The sequence below is a fragment of the Myripristis murdjan genome, chromosome 24, assembly GCF_902150065.1.
Source record: "Myripristis murdjan chromosome 24, fMyrMur1.1, whole genome shotgun sequence".
NCBI lineage: Eukaryota > Metazoa > Chordata > Actinopteri > Holocentriformes > Holocentridae > Myripristis > Myripristis murdjan.
In genome coordinates, this window is record NC_044003.1 from 15796170 (window position 1) to 15815625 (window position 19456).

At 42.4% G+C, this 19456-nt stretch overlaps 4 protein-coding genes across 4 annotated transcripts in view; 1 reads left to right on the plus strand and 3 right to left on the minus strand.

The window, feature by feature from the left end:
* The window catches only part of aven (apoptosis, caspase activation inhibitor), a 30435-nt gene extending 26453 nt beyond the window's left edge, over positions 1 to 3982 (minus strand). The window contains exons 1-2 of the mRNA XM_030046530.1: positions 3744 to 3982; positions 2261 to 2432 (exon numbers count right to left, since the gene is read on the minus strand). Coding sequence (XP_029902390.1) covers positions 2261 to 2432; positions 3744 to 3938 — 367 coding nt within the window. The 5' untranslated portion in view covers positions 3939 to 3982. The remainder of the gene's footprint in view (positions 1 to 2260; positions 2433 to 3743) is intronic.
* Positions 3983 to 4361: 379 nt separating this feature from the next.
* Positions 4362 to 5888, plus strand: chrm5b (cholinergic receptor, muscarinic 5b). The gene has a single exon (XM_030046529.1). The coding sequence runs from the start codon at positions 4362 to 4364 to the stop codon at positions 5886 to 5888; it is 1527 nt and encodes a 508-aa protein (XP_029902389.1).
* Positions 5889 to 7477: 1589 nt separating this feature from the next.
* On the minus strand, positions 7478 to 11983 carry emc7b (ER membrane protein complex subunit 7b). Its single transcript, XM_030046532.1, has 5 exons — positions 11613 to 11983; positions 10428 to 10547; positions 9506 to 9644; positions 8828 to 8908; positions 7478 to 8168 (listed from the first exon to the last, which is right to left on the minus strand). Exons 1-5 carry the CDS (start codon positions 11843 to 11845, stop codon positions 8019 to 8021), a joined length of 723 nt encoding a protein of 240 aa, XP_029902392.1. The 5' UTR covers positions 11846 to 11983; the 3' UTR covers positions 7478 to 8018.
* A 312-nt stretch (positions 11984 to 12295) lies between these two features.
* katnbl1 (katanin p80 subunit B-like 1) lies at positions 12296 to 18187 on the minus strand. Its single transcript, XM_030046531.1, has 10 exons — positions 17987 to 18187; positions 17238 to 17362; positions 17050 to 17087; positions 16565 to 16847; positions 15973 to 16088; positions 15824 to 15874; positions 15502 to 15591; positions 15311 to 15415; positions 14390 to 14483; positions 12296 to 12864 (listed from the first exon to the last, which is right to left on the minus strand). Exons 2-10 carry the CDS (start codon positions 17349 to 17351, stop codon positions 12832 to 12834), a joined length of 924 nt encoding a protein of 307 aa, XP_029902391.1. The 5' UTR covers positions 17352 to 17362; positions 17987 to 18187; the 3' UTR covers positions 12296 to 12831.
* Between the last annotated feature and the right edge of the window lie 1269 nt (positions 18188 to 19456).

A 19456-nucleotide genomic window follows, 5' to 3' on the forward strand; every position in this document is an offset into this window, starting at 1 on the left:
TATTTTGTGTCTATATTCAATATCTTCATATTGGACAATTTATATGTAAACCATTGCAGGTATTTAGTGTTTCTTTACTGTACTCTTCTCAGGGTGGAAACAGCCTTTAGATCGTTAGACACCACTGGGCATTTAAAACTCCCCAGTGAAACCCAGACTAATGAAATTCTTTTGGAGTTAGCAGCAAACTCTAGGATAAATTGCTATAATATAATAATATTACTTATTTACCACAACTTGATTGAAAAATTAAAATAAATAAAATGTGCAAAGAAAATAACAATGTATGTCAGGTTGCACAGAGTGTTTACCTGAAGCTATGGTCAGGGAGGAACTGTCCAATGTTTGATATTTGAGCAGGCAAATGTATTTGTTAGTTTAAACAACTGCAGTATCATATTACTCTGATGACCTAAATGCTGAGTATTACAGAGCACATCACCTCTAAACTGTGCCTCCTGATCACAGCACTAGTGAAGTAAAACATGTTGCCTGAATGTTAGTGCCCTCAGAAATTTCCAGATGAGTCCTGGAACAGTATCTTATAATATCTACTCAGGCATGGTAATACAGAGGAGACATGAGAGTGAAGAGAGAGTGAAGTGGAGACAAGAGTCTTGAACTTCTGACTAGCAGGATGTGCGCCGCTACTGTGCTCACAAATAGATAACACGAAAAAGCTCATGAATATCAATAATCCTGCTATGGACAGAAGATGCGGAAATCAGAGGCAAAATCTATTGAAACTCAAGGGAGCAAAAGGGAACCATCGAGCCATGAACGCTGCACTCGCCGCTGATCAGGGACAAAAGAATTAAAGCATCTTTTCTTTTAATTACCCTATGCTATGCCAATTCTTGTGGCTTTACCTTCAAATCCATCAGAAAGAGGAAATGTATTTGAGCAGTGTGCTTGCTTTTGACCCCAACTCTCCACACACACACACACACACACACACACACACACACACACACACACACACACACACACACACACACACACACACACACACACACACACACACACACATATCCAAAAATAAGAGGGTTGATATTTCATGTTGTACTCTGCCTGCTGGCATCTTGGGGATGTGGCTAAAATCAGACAAGAGAAGCTGCTCTCCAAAATGGAGCTCTTCTTTCTATTTCTGATCAGTGTCTAAAATGACACCAATAACTTGTCCACATGTTGTAGAGCTACAAAATCCACCACCGATAATTAACAGCTATTCAAAACACAGTCTAGGTTGAATAAATACTAGCCGATCTAATTAATGTAAAAAGGAGACATAATTAAAAATGATAAACTAATCTGACAGGGAAATCTGGCACATTAATCAACACCATGTTTCTGTAAACCTTAACACAGATGACTGCTTTACGGGTGCATCGCGGTTCTATCAGAGGGACTAGATCAGCCCTAAATAATATTAAAAAGGCCTCTCCTTTGCTCTAACTAGATGGCATAACCTCTCTTGTATTCCTAAGGGGCGAAGAAATATCAACAGAAACAAAAATGAGACTGCAGGGGGCCCCTGGGGCCAAGCAGTGACCAGTGAGGCTGAACTAGGAAAAGGAAGACAAACAACTATCTGAAATCAGTGTCCACACAGGGCAATCGAGTCCCATGAGAAAACACACATCTCTACTTACTAATTAGATTAGCAAGACAGCTTTAGCAGTGTAATTAGCCTATGTGGACCATCCAACTATTTCAGTCTCTTTAAAGGTATAGCGCTGATATAAAATGCAGGTTCCATAATGCTGGCCAAGTCAAAAAACAAACAAACAAACAAAAAAAAAAACAGAAAAAACAGATCATTATCATTATTGGTAAAAACAAAATGCCAAAGACACACTTATGTAAAAGAAAATTTGTGTAGAAGCAAACAAAATTGTGTGGGATGCTCACTTTGAAAATTCATAAAATGTTTGCTTGAGCTTCTGGAACCGAATGAGCTTCATTTCTTTGCAGTGCTAACTGTCCCAGAAAAATTACCGCTACCGAGTCCAAAAATTCAGTGTGGTGTTCATTGGCAGTGGAACAGCTCTATGTTGACATCACAGATCATTCTAGTCTCTAGTTTTAAGAGTTAGTTTTGTAATGCATGCTAATCCGACTGCCAAAAGATTACAGGAACGGGTCTGTTTAAGTTTCGCTCAAACTTGTGACTTGTTTGTCCCCTCGTTGTTGTAGGGCGACTGTGTGCTAGACGTGTAGTTGACATAACAAACACGGCCTCAGACAGGTGAAACCTTACCTGCAGACTCCAGCAGGACATGGTAGTCAGTTCCTCTCTGAGAAGGCGTGTCATCAGCCGGCTCCTGCCTCTCCGACTCCTCATAGCGGTCCCAGTTTGACTCCAACTTCCTCCTGGAAAAAACCTCCATCCCATCATTCTCCAGCTGCAGGCTGTCCCCTTCATCTTGATCCTAATAAAAAGCAGAGCAGGATATGCAATGAACAGTGTGTACTCTGTGGAAATTTCAGTTCACACCAGGAGGCATACAATGTGTGAGCGTGTTGTCATGGAAATTAATACTGGCAAACAAGAAACCTGGGACAGCTGATGTGTTACTATGACAAAGACATAGTTTCGCCCAATTTTTCAGAGTATCCGGCACTGTAGAGAAGATGACACAGTGCTTATTTACCTGACATCATCATGGATGTACCAAAGGCGGTTTCTATGGTAGCAAGCAAGAAGCACCCAGTCTGTGTCTTCTGATTCTGTAGTTACCATGGCAGGAACATTATTCGACTGAAGATTCAAGAGCAAATTAAGCTGAACCTTGCAGTTTCTGAGTCACACTGTCCACAGATGAAACAATGCTCATAGTGGCATAATGCCCATATAATGGCAGCATCAAAACACCGCTCTGAGTATTTATTGTGTTTGGATAATTATTGATTACTACCATTATGATACCGAATGAAGGCTCATTTCTTTTCAATCTAACTCGCTTCATTCATTCATGTGCCACTCAATCATGCCAGCACAAAAATCATTCTCCTCTGCACCACAACAAACAACAAATACAACTGGCCATTAAATAAGGCTATATCTCAGTAAATGTGTTTATTGTTGTTTGTTTGAGCTGTATGAACCTGCTTTTTACTAATTATCAAGTCTTCCTTATAAATCTGTCTAACCTTCTTGACTAGTAAGCTGCAGTAAGTGCTATCATTACAGCCTCGTTGTGTCCCGTTATCTGATGTATGGAGGGAGCCCCATACCGAAGTCCAGTCAAGATTGTGTCCGTTTAGTTTTGCTTTGCTTATCGGCAACACACAGGCGTCGTGCAACTTTAAAAAGCTTTGGGGCCATTGTTATGATTTCCTGGTATATTCGGCATCGTTTTTTCTCCGTCACAACACTTTCTTTCAGTAAAATCTCAACTTGCATAACGATTTCACAGTGCTCGCTAACGCCCCCGACGGGATATTTTAATGTAAGCAGATTCTGGCAATAAGGTGGCTAAACTTACACTTAACGCCAAAATTCAAGTGAAATAAGTGCTGCTCGGTGTGTGTGGTGTGTGCCGAATCGAAGAGTGGGTCCTAGTGAGTCGTAAAAAAAAGTCTTGAGTCATGGGGTTAAAGATGTGCACGACTGCAGAGAAGCGAGACCACATTCAGTCTCCTTTTTTGAATGCAGTGTGGCGTGTCCCGGTCTCTCCATGCAGGAGAGACCGGGACACGTCGAGACCACACCGGCGTTAACTTGTCAGCGTCTGGCTCACCCGCTGGTGGAAGTCGGCTGGAGGGGCGCCTCCTCCGCGTCCACGGCCGCGGTGGTGGTCTCTTTTCCCCCGGCCTCGGTGGTGGCCTCCTCTCCCTCGGCCCCGGTGCTCACCACCGCAAGTCTCGCTATCATTCCCCCTGCCTCCACCCCTTCTCCAGCTGCCTCCTCTCCCTCTACTCGGTCTTCCCTCCATTGCTGTCAAATAGCACTAGCGGACGGTTTGGAGTGTAACACCACAACAGGCATGAGGGTGATGGGTGTTACATCGAATACGCACCCCCTATAAACTTGCTGATTACTGGTTCCGCATGTTGCATACACAACGTGCATAAATAAATAAATAATATTTGTGAATACATATAGATAAGGAGCAATTTAAAACTTCAAATATGCATATTGACAGTACACCACAAAGTTCTATTAGTTAGATATGTAACAAGAGCCACAAATAGTTTACAGTTGTAAGTAAATGAGAAAAATGTAATCATACAGTTGGTATTATGTCTCATGAATGTTTTCTCTTTATTTCAGGGAAACCTATGAAAATTCTTAATGGAGCCAGAGGGACACTTTTATCTGAGTTACTCGCTTTAACATGGACAGATTGAACAGCACCATGGATGCAAAGGACTTCCTAAACATGACTTTTAATGGCAACACGTCACACACTCAGCCCCTCACACACAGCCTGTGGGAGGTCATAACCATAGCTACAGTGTCAGCCATTGTCAGCTTGATAACCATAGTTGGTAATGTGCTGGTGATGCTGTCTTTCAAGGTCAACAGCCAACTGAAGACTGTCAACAATTACTACCTGCTGAGCTTGGCCTTCGCTGACCTGATCATAGGAGTGTTGTCCATGAACTTGTACACAATGTATATACTAATGGGATACTGGTCCTTGGGAAACCTTGCATGTGATCTCTGGCTAGCACTGGATTACGTAGCCAGCAATGCCTCAGTTATGAACTTGCTTGTGATCAGCTTTGACAGGTACTTCTCCATCACAAGGCCACTAACGTACAGGGCTAAGAGGACTCCAAAGCGAGCTGCCATCATGATCGGCCTGGCGTGGCTCGTGTCTTTTGTCCTTTGGGCCCCACCCATTCTATGCTGGCAGTATTTTGTAGGAGAGAGGACAGTGCCTCCAAAACGGTGCGAGATCCAATTTTTCTCTGAGCCTGTGATCACATTTGGCACAGCCATTGCTGCTTTCTACATCCCTGTCTCTGTAATGACCATCCTTTACTGTAGGATCTACAAGGAGACAGAGAAAAGAACCAAGGACCTGGCAGAGCTCCAGGGGCTTGCGACCTCTGATACGTCAGAAGGGACTAAACCACAGAAAACCATCATTCAGTCCTGCTTTCGTTTCACTAGAGATAGGAGAGACAGGAGCCAGGCGTCCTGGTCCTCCTCTAACCAAAGTAACGCCACTAAGACCACCACGAGGTCAGACGAGGCATGGGCCAAAGCAGACCAGGTCACTTCCTTCAACAGCTATACCTCATCTGAGGAGGAAGAGCACCAGGTGTCATTGGAAACCCCACAGGGATCATTCAAAGATCAAGGTAATAACAATGGGCAGGTGGCAGATTATGAAGGAGACAGGTATTTTGCAAGCCCTCCAAAGAAGAGCAGTAAAAAGTGCATCTCTTACAAGTTCAAGCCTGTCTCAAAGGATAAAAATGATGATCCTGTAACGGCAACCCCATGCCCCGACGAGACCGAGCAGACTGATAAGAACTCCTCCCCTTCCTCCTCCACCACCTCCAAACCCATGGACCCCGTCCTGAAGAACCAGATCACCAAGAGGAAGAGGATGGTGTTGATAAAGGAGAGGAAGGCAGCCCAGACCCTCAGCGCCATCCTCCTGGCCTTCATCCTCACGTGGACGCCCTACAACATCATGGTGCTCATCTCCACCTTCTGTTCGAACTGCATCCCGGTGTCCCTCTGGCACCTGGGCTACTGGCTGTGCTACGTCAACAGCACCATCAACCCCATGTGCTACGCCCTGTGCAACAAGACCTTCCAGAAGACCTTCCGCATGCTCCTGCTCTGCCAGTGGAGGAGGAGACGAGGGGAGGACAAGCTGTACTGGTGCGGACAAAACCCAAATGTCAACAATAAAATGACTTGACATTGCACTGAATAGCATCATTAATTTTACTCATGAGTGGATTTTCTTGGAAAGTGATTTGTAGTCAGTGCTCTTCCTCAGCATGAAGTGCTGTGTGTGTTTGTTGTGTTGAAGTACATGTGGGTTGTGCTCAAAGTCAGCTGAGCTCGATGCAGCACCTAACTGCTGCTCCGGAAAAATTTACAGATGAGAAATCTTTGCCTGAAACTCATCCTAGTAGCTACACATTCATGTAATGATTTAAAGTCATGTAATCCCCATTTATTCTAAAACTTAATTGCACTGTATATAGTGGACATCCTGTAGGCTTACACATGTGAAGGTGATGTGTGATGTTACTGTATAAGGGAGACATTTTGCCTATTTCAATTAGTTTTTACACTTCACTTGTATGTAAATTGCCTTGCATATATCAGTGTTTGAATGTTTTATTTATGTTGTTTTATATCCAGGCTATTCATATTTATATTTGATCTTGTGTTCAAGGGCTAATCTGTATGCTGTTTACAGTTGCATTAGATTCACAGTTGAAATAGGGCATATGATTGTTAATGGATCACACCAACTTTGCTGTCAATGTCAATATAACTGAAAAAAAAGGTTGTCATGATCCTTTGAAAATACATAGTGAAGAAACAATACACAACGAGGATTACACAAGGGAGTATGTGAAGGAGCATTACTCAGTGGGAAACTGTGCACCAAACTGTCTTTGATGGATGAGTGATACTGTTGTAAATTACTGCACTGTCCTTCATAATGTAATGTCAAATGTTTTTTTCATTAACTCTGTGCCTTTGTTCTGCTCAGAGTGGTAAGAAGTGCTTTGTAAATGAATCAGTGCTCAGTGTCTATCTCTAGAGTTTTTGTGACAATGAGGTTGCGTGTACTGATATGAACAGTGAAATACAAACAGAAAAAAAGTGTTACGAGTTTTGCCGGCATGACTATTTTCAACATCTTAAGGGTTATTTCATGTGTGACTTGGATCTGTATTTCTGTTATGCAACGTTTTGATAAATGATCTTATTTCCCCATTCCAGATGGCGACCAACAAAAACTGAATGTGTCAAATTGTACATGTACATGCGAAGAGCCAACAGAGCTCAGGACCTCCAAGGATTCCCAGGAGGTCACAGGCAGCTTGGTGCTCCATCTTGCTGGTCCCTGTGGGCTCCATGTTAGCACAGTTGACCTGCATTACAACACACTTTAACTTGTGTAATGCAGCTCTATTATTAATAGAGCCATATATCACTAAACTTGTCCTTTCAGCAACTTTCACTGATTCACCTTCAAGCCAGGGCATTTATCATGAACACACTTTCAATATGGACTTTATTGTGCCCCTTATTAAAAAGTAGGCTACAGCCAGTTATGCTCTCTAGAGATCTGGTTGAAAACCACCTGGCTCGTTTATTTACTGAACTGACAGTGCTTAGTAATTTTGATTTATACACCTTTGTGTTTCATATTTCTGCACAAACTTCTCTTACCTAACACAGTAATAATCATTCTGAGGGTCTCACATCACTTCCAAACAAAATATGTCCAAAACCCCACAACCCCAACAAATGCAGAAAACACAATTGTTATACCATTGCAATTTATTTATCTAGGCTTTTAAATAAGAATTTGTCAGAGTTAAAATTCAATCAATCTTCATTCACAGTCGTATTAATCACCTCAAGAAAATCTCTGAATATTTATATATGTTCTCTTTCAGGTATTGGAATTAGAACTGAATTAGCAGCAGTGGAAAATGCAGACTGAAGGGTTAGCTCAGACAGATTAATGTTGAATAATGGAGTGACAAGTAGAAAGTATACACTAATGAAGAATAATATCCTGAATTAAATTTAAGGAGATTTAAACAGTGCAGTGCAAAAAAACAAAAAACAAAAAAAAAAAAAAAAAAACTTAATTTTGCTCAGTCATTCCAATCCTGCTTTAGATATCCAGATGTACCGAAAAAAAAAAAAACACGAGAGGTGAGAACCCTCTCAGAAAAGAAACTGTACAACAGACCCAAAGGAGAAAAAAAACAAAAAAAAAAAAACAATCCCATTAAAAATCTTGCTTCCATGGCATGACCCGTGCTTCAGGCAGTACATGCGGACACATGTGGTACTACCTCCTCTTGACTGCAGGCCTGGTACCTTTACTGCTGCCGCCTGGCTTACCAGAGCCCTTAGAGCCAGAGAAGAGCTTGGTCATGAACTCAGAGACATCTGGCAGCTCAGGGTTGGGGTTCAGCATGTTCATGGACTGCTCCATTTCCTGCAGAGAGGGTGATAAATTAACACAGTTGTAGTTTGAAGAGTGGACAGCTAGTAAGACTAAGGACACACTAGCAGACGTTTCAATTTTTAAAAGGCTGCATGACACACCAAGACAGGTGCAGCTGTATTTTGTCGGTCATAAACATGATCACACCAAACCGTAAGGAAAGGTTGGCATATTTAAACTCTTAGTTCTATGCAGTGATGTGAATTATTGATGTGACAATCGCTCATCTTATAGGAGCTTGATCCAATGAGCATTAATATGTACAGCAACATGCATTAATATCCACTGGACTACAGGACTTGTTTAGACACTGCAGATGTTGAGTCATAAATATTCAACATCTTTTGACATAATCAGGGCAGCTCAGATCAGTCTGCGAGTCACCCATAGCGCTTATGATTGTGGCTGTAAATCGTTCACACAAGCACATAATATCTGCTGACCATCAGCTCAAACCAAGCATCTGATCACAGTTTCTCTGCCCAGTTGTTAGGACGTGCAAATTTGATAGAAATCAGCCTAATAATCCTTTAAAGCCACATTCACATATACCTGTACATGTACACAAAATGCACACTACAAAATTGCAAAACAAACAGACAAACAAACATAAAAAATATTTGACTCTAAAATTATGTATAGGTCTTTACCTTTCTCATCTCTGGGTCGTTGGTGTTGACCACCTTGGGCAGCAGGACAATAATCAGCAGGGGTAGAACCATCATCATCACCTGTAGGAGCAATGAAGACAATGAATCAAGACAAGAGAGCCGGGAACACCTGACTCATCTTTAAGATTAGCTGTATGGAACTGTCTGTACCCTGCAAACGCTCTATACTGTGGAACAACACTGACAACTATGGTAAGAACAATATTCTCACAGGTAAACTGCCCTTAAAGGTATCAAGAACAAACACATCCTGCCAGTGTGGACATAGCAGTATGACAGGCTAGTAACAATCGGTTGGACAGCTGAACAACTCAACAACCAAATCTTCCAAAACAAATGGAAATAAGGACCTGTGCACAGATCAATTTCTTGACTGTTGTCACTGCAAACCGCATGACAACTGTTAATTAAATTATAATGGGTGCTTTGATATCAGGCAAAGGGAAACAAAGAACGAACAAAGTCAAGATGAGCTCGGTACGCCAGCATAACAACTGTATGCACACCTCAGGAATCATGAAAATTAAAAATGCTTTCATCATCTGTTCAGCATGTTACACTTTTGCAAACTCTTTACTCTTTACCCTCACTGAGATATGCAAATGATAGATAACACATAGTCAGTGAGTTTAGCGAGACTTTTTTAGATATTTTTACCATGGGATTCATGAGGAAGTCTGTCCAGCCCCACGTCTCCCTCTTCATGAAGTAGCTGTGAGGGCCAGAGGACCTAATCTGCAGAGGATATGGCTGGCGGATCACTTCTGAGGTCTTGATATAGTTCACAAGACGTGCCCTGTGAAAGGATGCATCATTCTTAGACACAAGGAGCCAACAGGCTTCAAGCTGATGCACACGGCAGGATGACTCAAGAGAAACGCAATGCAGTTTGTGTGCCTCTGTGGCTTCTAGGGGAGTGACAATTCCAAAACAAAACAAATAATTATAAATAAATACATAAATAATAATGAACACACAGTTCAGAATTACAAAAATAAATGCTGGATCAATGATTCACTCTCCCTCCGGCACAAAATACCTGTGTGCTGTGTGTGGGAGCAAGGCCACACAGAGGCAGAGACAGGAGAGGAAGGGACTGTAGCTTATGAAAACAGACAAAGAAAATGACAAATCAAAGCTGGAGAATCCTCTCCTTCCCTTAAGTCAGTATGGCACCATTTTGCGTATCCAGTAAACTAAATTGAAAAGTAATGTGGGCGACACAATGACCGTTTGCCATCTTCTCATCCTGCAAATGGCAACACTGCAGACACAGTACATACAGACACACCACATTCATCATTGTGGTAAGATTAGCGGTAAACAGATGTTGCTACTGTTATGTATGTTTTTCAAGGCTGGTTTTCAGTGTTTATCAATAGAGTTTTTACTTTTTAAAAATTGATTTCTCTATAATTTGGGGGTGGGGGGGTGGGGGGGACAACAGTAAAGTTGGTGTGTGGCGCATGAAGAATAGAGAATCTAACAGGATAACATCCACACAATCAAAAGCCAAATCCAGTTACAATTTGTCAGAATCATTACAGCCCTGGTGGCTCCCAGTATCGCATGTCCTTACCTCATCTTCCCTTTAGATGTGATATCAACACGCACTGGTTCAAATCTATATGCAGGGGTGACAACTTCCACAACGTAAGATCCTGAGGGGACGTCATTCACAGCAAAACTCCCATCAGTTCTGAAAAAAAAAAAAAAGCGTTTGTGACAATCCACAGACATGCCTTTTAGCTGCAGCCCTTTTATTTTCCACAAAAATAATCTCATCAGGACTCTCCATTTTTGACTGGCAGACTGTGCCTCTGCTCATATCAGCTCTGGTAGTAAGACCTTTACTGGACTACAGATTTTGACACTTGTAAAGAGAAGTCCATAGTTTGAAAACCATACATTACTAATTATCCAAATAATCAGCATCAACAAGCAACCTAATGTTTACCACACTTGTCTCTTGGTAAGCATGGTTCGACTAGAACTGGCAGCTTGTAACAAAACAGCAGCTAAATCTAATGAACAGTATTTATCATTGATTTCATTCACTCATCCATTTATTGGCTTATTTAAAACAGGAACAGTGTTCACTAAATGCACTGCACCAGGTATAGCACAATACTGATTTCCATCTGTTGCCCCTGGGGTGTGTAGACAATGCAAACACAACAATAACAAAAAGAGAGAGAGAGGCATGATCAAACCTTCATGACAACATGACTGTCTCTCAACCATGTTTTAACATTAGTATAGTATGAATAGTATTCCACCGTTTTCCTCATGCAACTGAAATAAAAAAGCAAATGTGAGCAAATTCTATTGAGCGATGTTTTAGGTAACAGTCTCCCCTCGTTGATCATCTTGTATGTCTTCACCATGAGCTTTTGGAGGAATGTATGTATGGGGTGGGGGGCTAAACCATGCACACTCTTATCAAGTAAACGCACACTGATCATACACAAGCCATTTCCGTAGCTCAGTCCGTTGTGATTTTCAATAACACTGCAATGGCGATGCGTGTTATTGTCCAGTTCTTTAAGAGTTCGTTTTATCTGTCGCGTTATTCCCACTCTTGGCATCTAAATGATTAAAACTAACATCTAATAGGCAGCTGATTGAGACGGTCCAGAGGTGACTGTCACCCCCCGGCCACAGCAGCTGAGCTGTTCGCGAGCTACGACCCATGCGCTAGCTAAGCTAATGCTAGTTAGCTTAGCTGGTTAGTTTGCAAGGAGGACTCCTGCGGGTTTCTTACCTCAAAAAGCCGACATATTCTTCACCTTCCACCAAGACTCTGGCTGTAGAAACCCAGTCTTGCGTTTTAATCCCGGGAACTATCGCCCTTCCCTCGATTTTGAAGCGATCTCCGTTGGTCTGTGTCGCTACACCTGAGCTAGGCCCCGTCTCCATGTCCGTGAAGCACCAGGCCACGGCGAGCACAGCCTGCATCAGCAGCACTAACAGCGGTATCCTCTCCGTGTACAACATATTTCTAAACCGTCTGTTAACGAGATGTACGTCTAATTATATGTTGGTCGACATATATTGAAGAGCAGCCTGGGTAACGAACAGCAGCTCCTCGCATCAGCTGTCTCCGCAGAAAATACTGACGTCACTTTTCGGAAATCTTTATTGTACACAACGAAAACGGCAGAACAACCCGGAAAACACGCTCGCCCAATAAGTGACAACCAAAACAAAACAGCTGCGACTGGGATAATCATAGCCGAGTAATGCCACGTGTATTTTAATTTAACGAGAATTTAAAAGTAGTAATTAATGTGTATTGTAACAAGTACTCGCTTTATCAGGGTTATTTCTGCCGCAATAACATGAGCCAGCTGTCACACCAAATAATTTGTGTTCATTGTGCTGTCTTGTAGGTAAAGAAATAAAAATGCAAAACTAAAAATAAATAAAGAAATAAATAAAACAAGCTTGATTTTTAGCAAATTTATTTTAAAGAAGATTAAAAGAATCACTGTTTTTACAATGATAGTCAAACATACGAAGAGGCAAAATGAAAACATCGAGAGCTCTAATAACTTAAGACTGTTGCAGTTTCAAGTTCTTGATTCAGAAGAACCCAGGTGCAAAACATAACAGGGGGGCATTCATTACATCCACAAGTGCATTTGCATTCCATGGCAAAGAATGGTGTGGCGAGAAAGAGCTTGGCACTTCATCAAGCAGCCCAGACCCAGTCTCATGGAGATTTGCCGTGTGCCCCTTCAAAAGACGATCCACTTCAATGTGAAGCAGTCATTTCCTGTTTTTTGCAGAAAGGCTCTCTCACCCTCCTTATCTGTCTCCAGCTCTGAACGAGGGAGTTGCCTGAATGATCAAGTTCAGTCCCAGTGAGAGGTCTGAGTGGCAGAATGAACCAGTCCGTTTGTCTGGCACCTTTTATCAGTTCAAAACACAGCCATGATTCGGCAGTAGTGGTCACATCCTCAGTGCTACATCAACAATTGTCAGCGCAGTTGAGATAGATAAGCCTCGATGGCCTGAAACACAAAATAAAGATACATTCGTTTTCTTCAGTCATTCTGTCAAACCTCAAAAAGAACAATGAATACATACATACACAATGAATACATTAAGGATCAAACACATTCCCAGACCTCTACTCCATGACTTTGCCATTACACACAGCACAAGACACAGGATTGATGTGTCAACATCTGTGTTGACACTGCAACTAGCACTAGAAACTTAGAAATTAGTACATCTATTTGGGTTATTGCTTTACAAATGGTAATTCCTTTTTTATTTCTTACAATGGAAACTTACACTACATCTAAGCTTGCACTCACACTAAACATTTATACATAAATTGATGAATTCCCTGTATTATTTCCCAAACCTGCGACAAATCTATCATGACCAAGCTCAGATGCCTGTGTTAGTGGCAGCTCCAGTGTCTCTGGTTTGCTTTTAATTCTTTTACTATTTGATTAGATTAGAAGTCTTTACTGTCCCCGAGGGGCAATTTGATTTGCAACAGTAGTCGACAACCAAATAGTACAATACATAAAACATAAATACAAATAATGAATGTCATCACGTGAGTTATCATGACCACAGATGTACAGTACAAGGACACAAGCCTAAAGCTTATTCAGAAACGCTACAGCTGAGGGACCAAATGATCTGAGGTGTTTGATTTGGCCCTCTTAGGGAAGGTATACCTCTTTCCTGATGGCAAAAGCCGAAACTCAGCATAAAGAGGGTGATGTGGGTCTGCCAAGATGACCTTTGCCCTCTGAATGGCTCTTGCTTGGTAGACATCGTCAAGCTGCTGCAAGCTAGTGCCAGTGATTTTCTGGCAAAGTTTAACAATGCCTCCCAGCCGATTTTTATTAGTGATGCTGAGGTTCCCGAACCAGCAGTTGTTTGTTACTGTGTTTTTTAACATTTTAAATACTTTAACCCTCCCTTGGAGGTCACAACAATGGATACAAGCTGGTGATTGAAGGTTGTAATTGTTCTCATTTGTTGTTTGCTGTTGGAACACAATACTGGCTTGAGGCAGCGTTGTTTAAACATGGAACCGCCTGACAACACTACGAGAGTCTGCTGTGCTCTGGGAGAGGCTGGAGGTAGAAGAGCAGGTGTAAAATAGCCTTGAAGGTCGAGAAAATCACCTGCTATCCCTGAGCTAGTCTTGCTGACAAGGAATCAGAGGGAGTTTCAGGAATGTAGCATCACATGTTTCATCAAGACGCGGCTGCACAAACACAAAGTGGTCATCGACGGCTTTCTGACTGTGCAGATGGACAGTGGCCATCAGGGGAGTGCTCAGCCTGTGATGCAGGACACTGTCTGGGCTTCTGGACAGTGTCTCTAGTCCACTGTGCAACACTATGAGGCACTAGAGCACATTCAGCAGGATGCTCAAGAATGCCATGGTGTGGAGCCGTATGTCCCTCCAACCCACCGTCACCAAAATGCCCCCTGCCAGGCCTGATACACATGTAAAACCGTGGTAGAGCCCCTTATAAATACTATTGTATGGTTTTTACGTCTCACCTTTGCTATTTCTCCTGTAGTTCCTGGAACTAAACATAACCGGGCTCCATCCTTCCACAAGTCCTTCAGCCGCTGCTTCAAGACTTCAATGTTCCTGCAAACAAACACCCCATCACACTTTTATTATGGCAGCGTGTTGATGACACAATACCTCAAGCAAGGCACCCCACATTGAGGGATTTTAGCCCTGCTAATTTTCACAAGATAGTTACTAAATGGACTGGTTGAGCATTTAACAGATTGTACAGAAGAAAACTAGCTGTTTGACAAGCATCTCATTTTTCCATGTAGATTTACCCGACCTTCACCTCTGCTGTTAGCCCAGCCAAACTCCACTCTCTACAATTAACAGAGCTTAGATACACCTCAAAAAAGAATGCAATAAAAATATAACTTGTGTATTCTCATTTAAAATAAAGGTGCAATTAGCAATGTGCATGAGCGTCTCTTCACATAAAAATTTTGAGGTGTTCAATTTGCTGGACTTAAATTACATTTTAACCTCAGCTGTTACACATTAGCACAGAGAGGTAAGACAAACGTCAGAGGGAAAAACATATCCTCAAATCAAGAAACACAGCCAATGGTAAGGTGACAGTTTCCATGAGGGCTCTCATGTTACATCACAAGTTTCTGCCATCATGCTGAAAAATGTGATAAAAATTGTGGGTGTTACTGTGTTAAAAGGTTATGTTTTACTTGTTTTTTAAATTATGTTTTTCTAGGCCCCAGCAGTGCTCTGGTAACTAGAGACACATATCTCTACAGAGAAGTACTTATACTTTTTGAAAATTTTAGGAATTGCTTTACATCATAGCAAAACTAGAAAAATAAGACCCAGGCTGACAATAACAGGAACCGTAGAGTTTTGGAGATGTTACAGGATGTGTATTTGGTTGTACATCAGCATGCAGTGCCCACCTCTCTTCTGAACAGCTGTCCTGCAGGCTTTTGTCCTTTGTGGAAATTTCTGGCCACCACTTCCTGATCACGGACTGAACCCAGTGTAAACCCACCATTATGTGTCTGGAAACAGCAGGGAAAAAAACTGATCGAACCATAATCTCAAAGAGAGACAGAGACCACATGAGCAATTCGTCACAGAGACTTACTCCTCATATTTACTCGCAAGAATCCCTTTGACTTGCGGTAGAAGGTCAACACAGCAGCCAAGTGAAATACATGGTGTTTCATCTTTAAGGCTGAAGAAACAAAACAAAACAAAAATCAATTCATGTCAGGTGTATTTCTTAGGAAGGAGAATCCTACTTTTTAACTTTTTATGCAAGTAATTTTCATTACCATAAAAGACTAGTTAGACCATGACAGTACATACGCATTTTATTTAGTACATCCTTGCCAAATTATGCAGTTATGTCATTACACGTGAAGCTGCACAGTTCAGATAAAAACAAGCACACAGGTGGGACTCACTTGTTTGTTAAGACAGGTAGGCAATCAAGCAGCACACCTGTGTCTTGAATTCTGGGGGGGAAAAAAAACAATTGCAGATGGAGCTGATTCATGCCGTTGAAAAATCAATACTGATTGCTGAATTGGAATGATAATTGTCATTTGGTTACCTGATCAGGTAGGCCACTAATTCACTAGCATTACGTCGCCATAATGTCAGAGCTACATTTAACCGTAGATTCCTTCCAAAAAGTACATGAGTCATAGCTTCGTGGTCCTTTGATAGCTGGGAAAAATACAAACAATGTGCATCGGTAAATGTGAGAAAAACCTGTCAATAATACAAAGTTGAATTTACATATGGATGGATTGTTGGGGGGATCTGGAAGTGAATGTGGAGGAATGCAGGGGCTTACAGGTTATATAAAAGTGTGTAGTTTGTACATAATCCTAGGTTAAGCTTGTGTATGTGTGAGTGAGTGAGAGTGTGTATAGATAGATAAATAGATAGATATAATTATATTTACTTGTTCCTTTTCTGTGTTTTTGTTTTTACTGGTCACATTGTTTGCCCTTTAATTTTTCTGTTTATTTTTATTTTCTTGGTTATTACTTTGGTCAAACTATATGTATGTCACCACAGTGCCTCAAATTTTAAGAAATAGTTTAAAAAAACATCTAAAAATGCTTCAACAGGCTTAGGAGTACTCTACACAGTAAATATCTTCAATGTTATGTGTCAGGCTCAGCTGTGTCACCTACCTCTGTAAAGTCAATGTATTTGGAGCTGGCCCCTGCCATCTTGGAGGTCTCTGCAGAGTTCACCGGGAGCCCGCAGTTGTCACTGTAGTGAACGCTCCGCATGTCTTCGGAGCATGTCAGCTCATTTTCTTTGTTGGCCATGCCGGGGTCACAGGCCCGGCCCGCACGTGACGCTTGGCAGAGCCGCTTCAAGCTCACCGACACCAATGAACAAACCTTCCTCTTGCACGCAGACTCTCGCTTCGATTTGCCTGGACCGTGTTCTCCGCAAGGCACTGGAAATCTGACGAGAGGAAAGTCAACGCAGATGAAATTAGAAGATGTCGGACAAGGGAAAAACATAATATTCATAGCCATTGACATGGTGCTTATAGTTATGGAAAGGTGCCTTGATGGTCCAGTGACTGACAGTGATTATCTGTGGGATACAGACAGTGATTATGAGTGATCATTAGATGATTCCCACAGATGTGGATCACACTCACCTGTGCTTATCTAATTCTCCCTTATTTAAAATATCCACCTAAAACAAAAGGATAGGGGATAAAAGCACCACTGTAGTCTCTACTACTGCATCTCAACTATTCCACTTTATAATCACAGGGATTTTAGATGCAGATAAGAGTATTATTTTTACAAAAAGTCATGGCATTTTTTCTTCAGATCCACCCACCTGCTTCATGTTCTTCTCAGCAGCAGGACGCAGGCTGGGTCGCAGAAGGCCATGAGGCTTGTTCTGGTTGAAGGAAAGGACTTTCTGTTGCCTGTCATGCTTTCTATCGGCCATAGTATGGGACACTGTAGGGCAGACAGTCATAGGCAACTTTGAAGATCATAATCGATAGAAGAGGTGACAGGTAGTTGAGTCTCTACTTCTAGTCTAACGCAGCTTGTGATGGAAACATGCATTCACCTGAGATGCTGCACCATCTCAGAGTTGCCTAAAAAAAAAAAAAAAAAAAAAAAAAAAAAACTCTCGGGAGCTGTTTGCAAACAAATAATATCTTACAGCAACGCAGGCGCCGGATAATCATGGCTACGGCGATGTGAGCATTAGCTAGGGAGTTAGTAAGCTGCAACAAATGACACATCCAAAAGAAGATGATTAACGTTACCACTAGATTGCTACCTAAGTGGATATCTGGCGCAGTACCCTTTAACTGTGTGGACAGTAAACAATGCGCCTCGCTGCCCCCGCAACAAACGGGTGTTTCCCGCATCAAAATTACGGCAAGCACGTAGCTAAGGCTAGCGGCTACGGCTAACATTACCTATCAAGGATACACAGGAGACGTTTGGCTAGGCCGCTAGTGCGAGCGAGCTAGCTAGCCAGTTAGCCGTGCAGCTCAGGAAACATATGGCTTGATATAACCGAGGAGATAGTTTTGCAGTTTCCATCGCTAACGCCGCATAAATACCAACCGTTTCATTTTGCGAAGTGTCTTGAAGTCTCCTTGAGCGTATAACCCCCCTAAAAGCCGGAGTTTGTGTACACTCAGTCGCAACTTGTCTCGTTCATTGAGGGCTAAGTTACTTTGCTAGCTTTTCGGAGTTTCACCATTCAAATGAATACACCAGCACTGTTTGAGGATTGTGGGATTGATTTGGGCAAATGAAAACTGCAGGTTGAGCGACAACTTCCGGCCAAAGGAGGATTTGTAGTTGATCCTAGTGCGCCATCTAGTGTCCGACGTGTAGCACAGTCACCGTGTCTGAGACGGTCAGACAGGCCGGATCATGTGGCCGCCCTGTCCGACAGTGTAACTGTAGTGAGAGAACGGGAGAGTGCTGCTGCTGAGTCTATGTTGAATGATCAGTTCTGTCTCAGTCCAGGTTTAATATTAAATTTTCATGTAACTGCACAGGCAGAATGTACCTACAGGTTTGTTATGACTGGCAGTGGCTAATGGCATGGGAGTGCTATTCTGTTCATACCTTGCCTATTATTAGGGCCCTCGCCTCTCTGGAAGAGGGCCCTATTGTATTGTACCGTTTCTTTTTTCTTCTCCCTTATTATTACGTCTCTTCGAGGCTTAATTTGACCCCCTAAACATGCTCAAAAACTCACCAAATTCGGCACGCACACCAGGTCTGGCGAAAAATAATCGATAAAATCAAAAATCGAACCCCCCAGGTGCAAAAATGGGCTCGGTAGCGCCACCTAGGGACGCAAAGGCAGCCGCTGCGGCCCACAAGAATGTCATAGAAAGACCAAACCAGCGCCGAAACGTAGATCTCATCAAGCCCGACATTTTTCGTGCTCGTGCCCCCCACCTAAAACCAACAGGAAGTCCGCAATTTGCATTTGAAAGTCACGTTTTCGCCCAAATTTCCACTTTGCATGAAATCTATCTCCTCCCAGGGCATTAATTTTATCGGCTTGCAAATTTAATAGATGACAGAGAACATAGTGCTTAACAAAAGTTCAGAAGGAATATACATTCCTTCGAACCGTTTGGCTTTCAGAAGGATGCAAAGTCTGAGTGTCCACAACCAGCGCCTCCACTTTTTCCCATGGACCCTGGTGTGCCTGCTGTGAATAAACAGGCACTTGCCCTGACAATGGGCACTAATTAGGCCCCTGGTGACTAAAGTAAAAGTCTGACAGCTTTCAAACCTATGCCGATGGAAAGAGGACGCATATTCCTACAAAACTATATATCATGGTGTGGATTGAAAAAGTTTGTGGCCACTGAAGAGTTGTTCAACAGGTTTGGTTTCTCTCTCTGCACTGTTCTCCCTCCCCTCCTCCACTCCTCTGACTCACAGTAGTTGCCTGCAGCCTTCTCCCAATGCACACTCATTGGGAAGGAGCAGTAACAACTCTCTGTGTGTGTGTGTGTGTGTGCTTAATGCCACAGCCACCGGGCACAAGTGGGCACGCGGCAGCAC

Bases quoted from the DNA above. Each gene is read 5' to 3' on its own strand.
- chrm5b (XM_030046529.1), top strand. From the start codon at position 4,362: ATGGATGCAAAGGACTTCCTAAACATGACTTTTAATGGCAACACGTCA.
- emc7b (XM_030046532.1), bottom strand. From the start codon at position 11,845: ATGTTGTACACGGAGAGGATACCGCTGTTAGTGCTGCTGATGCAGGCT. The intron at 10,548-11,612 runs GTAAGAAACCCG...TTTTTTTTTCAG, and splicing joins GAATATGTCGGCTTTTTGAG to AACTGATGGGAGTTTTGCTG. The intron at 8,169-8,827 runs GTAAAGACCTAT...CCCTCTCTGCAG, and splicing joins ACGACCCAGAGATGAGAAAG to GAAATGGAGCAGTCCATGAA.
- katnbl1 (XM_030046531.1), bottom strand. From the start codon at position 17,351: ATGGCCGATAGAAAGCATGACAGGCAACAGAAAGTCCTTTCCTTCAAC. The intron at 15,875-15,972 runs GTAACCAAATGA...TTTCCCCCCCAG, and splicing joins TTAGTGGCCTACCTGATCAG to AATTCAAGACACAGGTGTGC. The intron at 15,592-15,823 runs GTGAGTCCCACC...TTGTTTCTTCAG, and splicing joins CTACCTGTCTTAACAAACAA to CCTTAAAGATGAAACACCAT.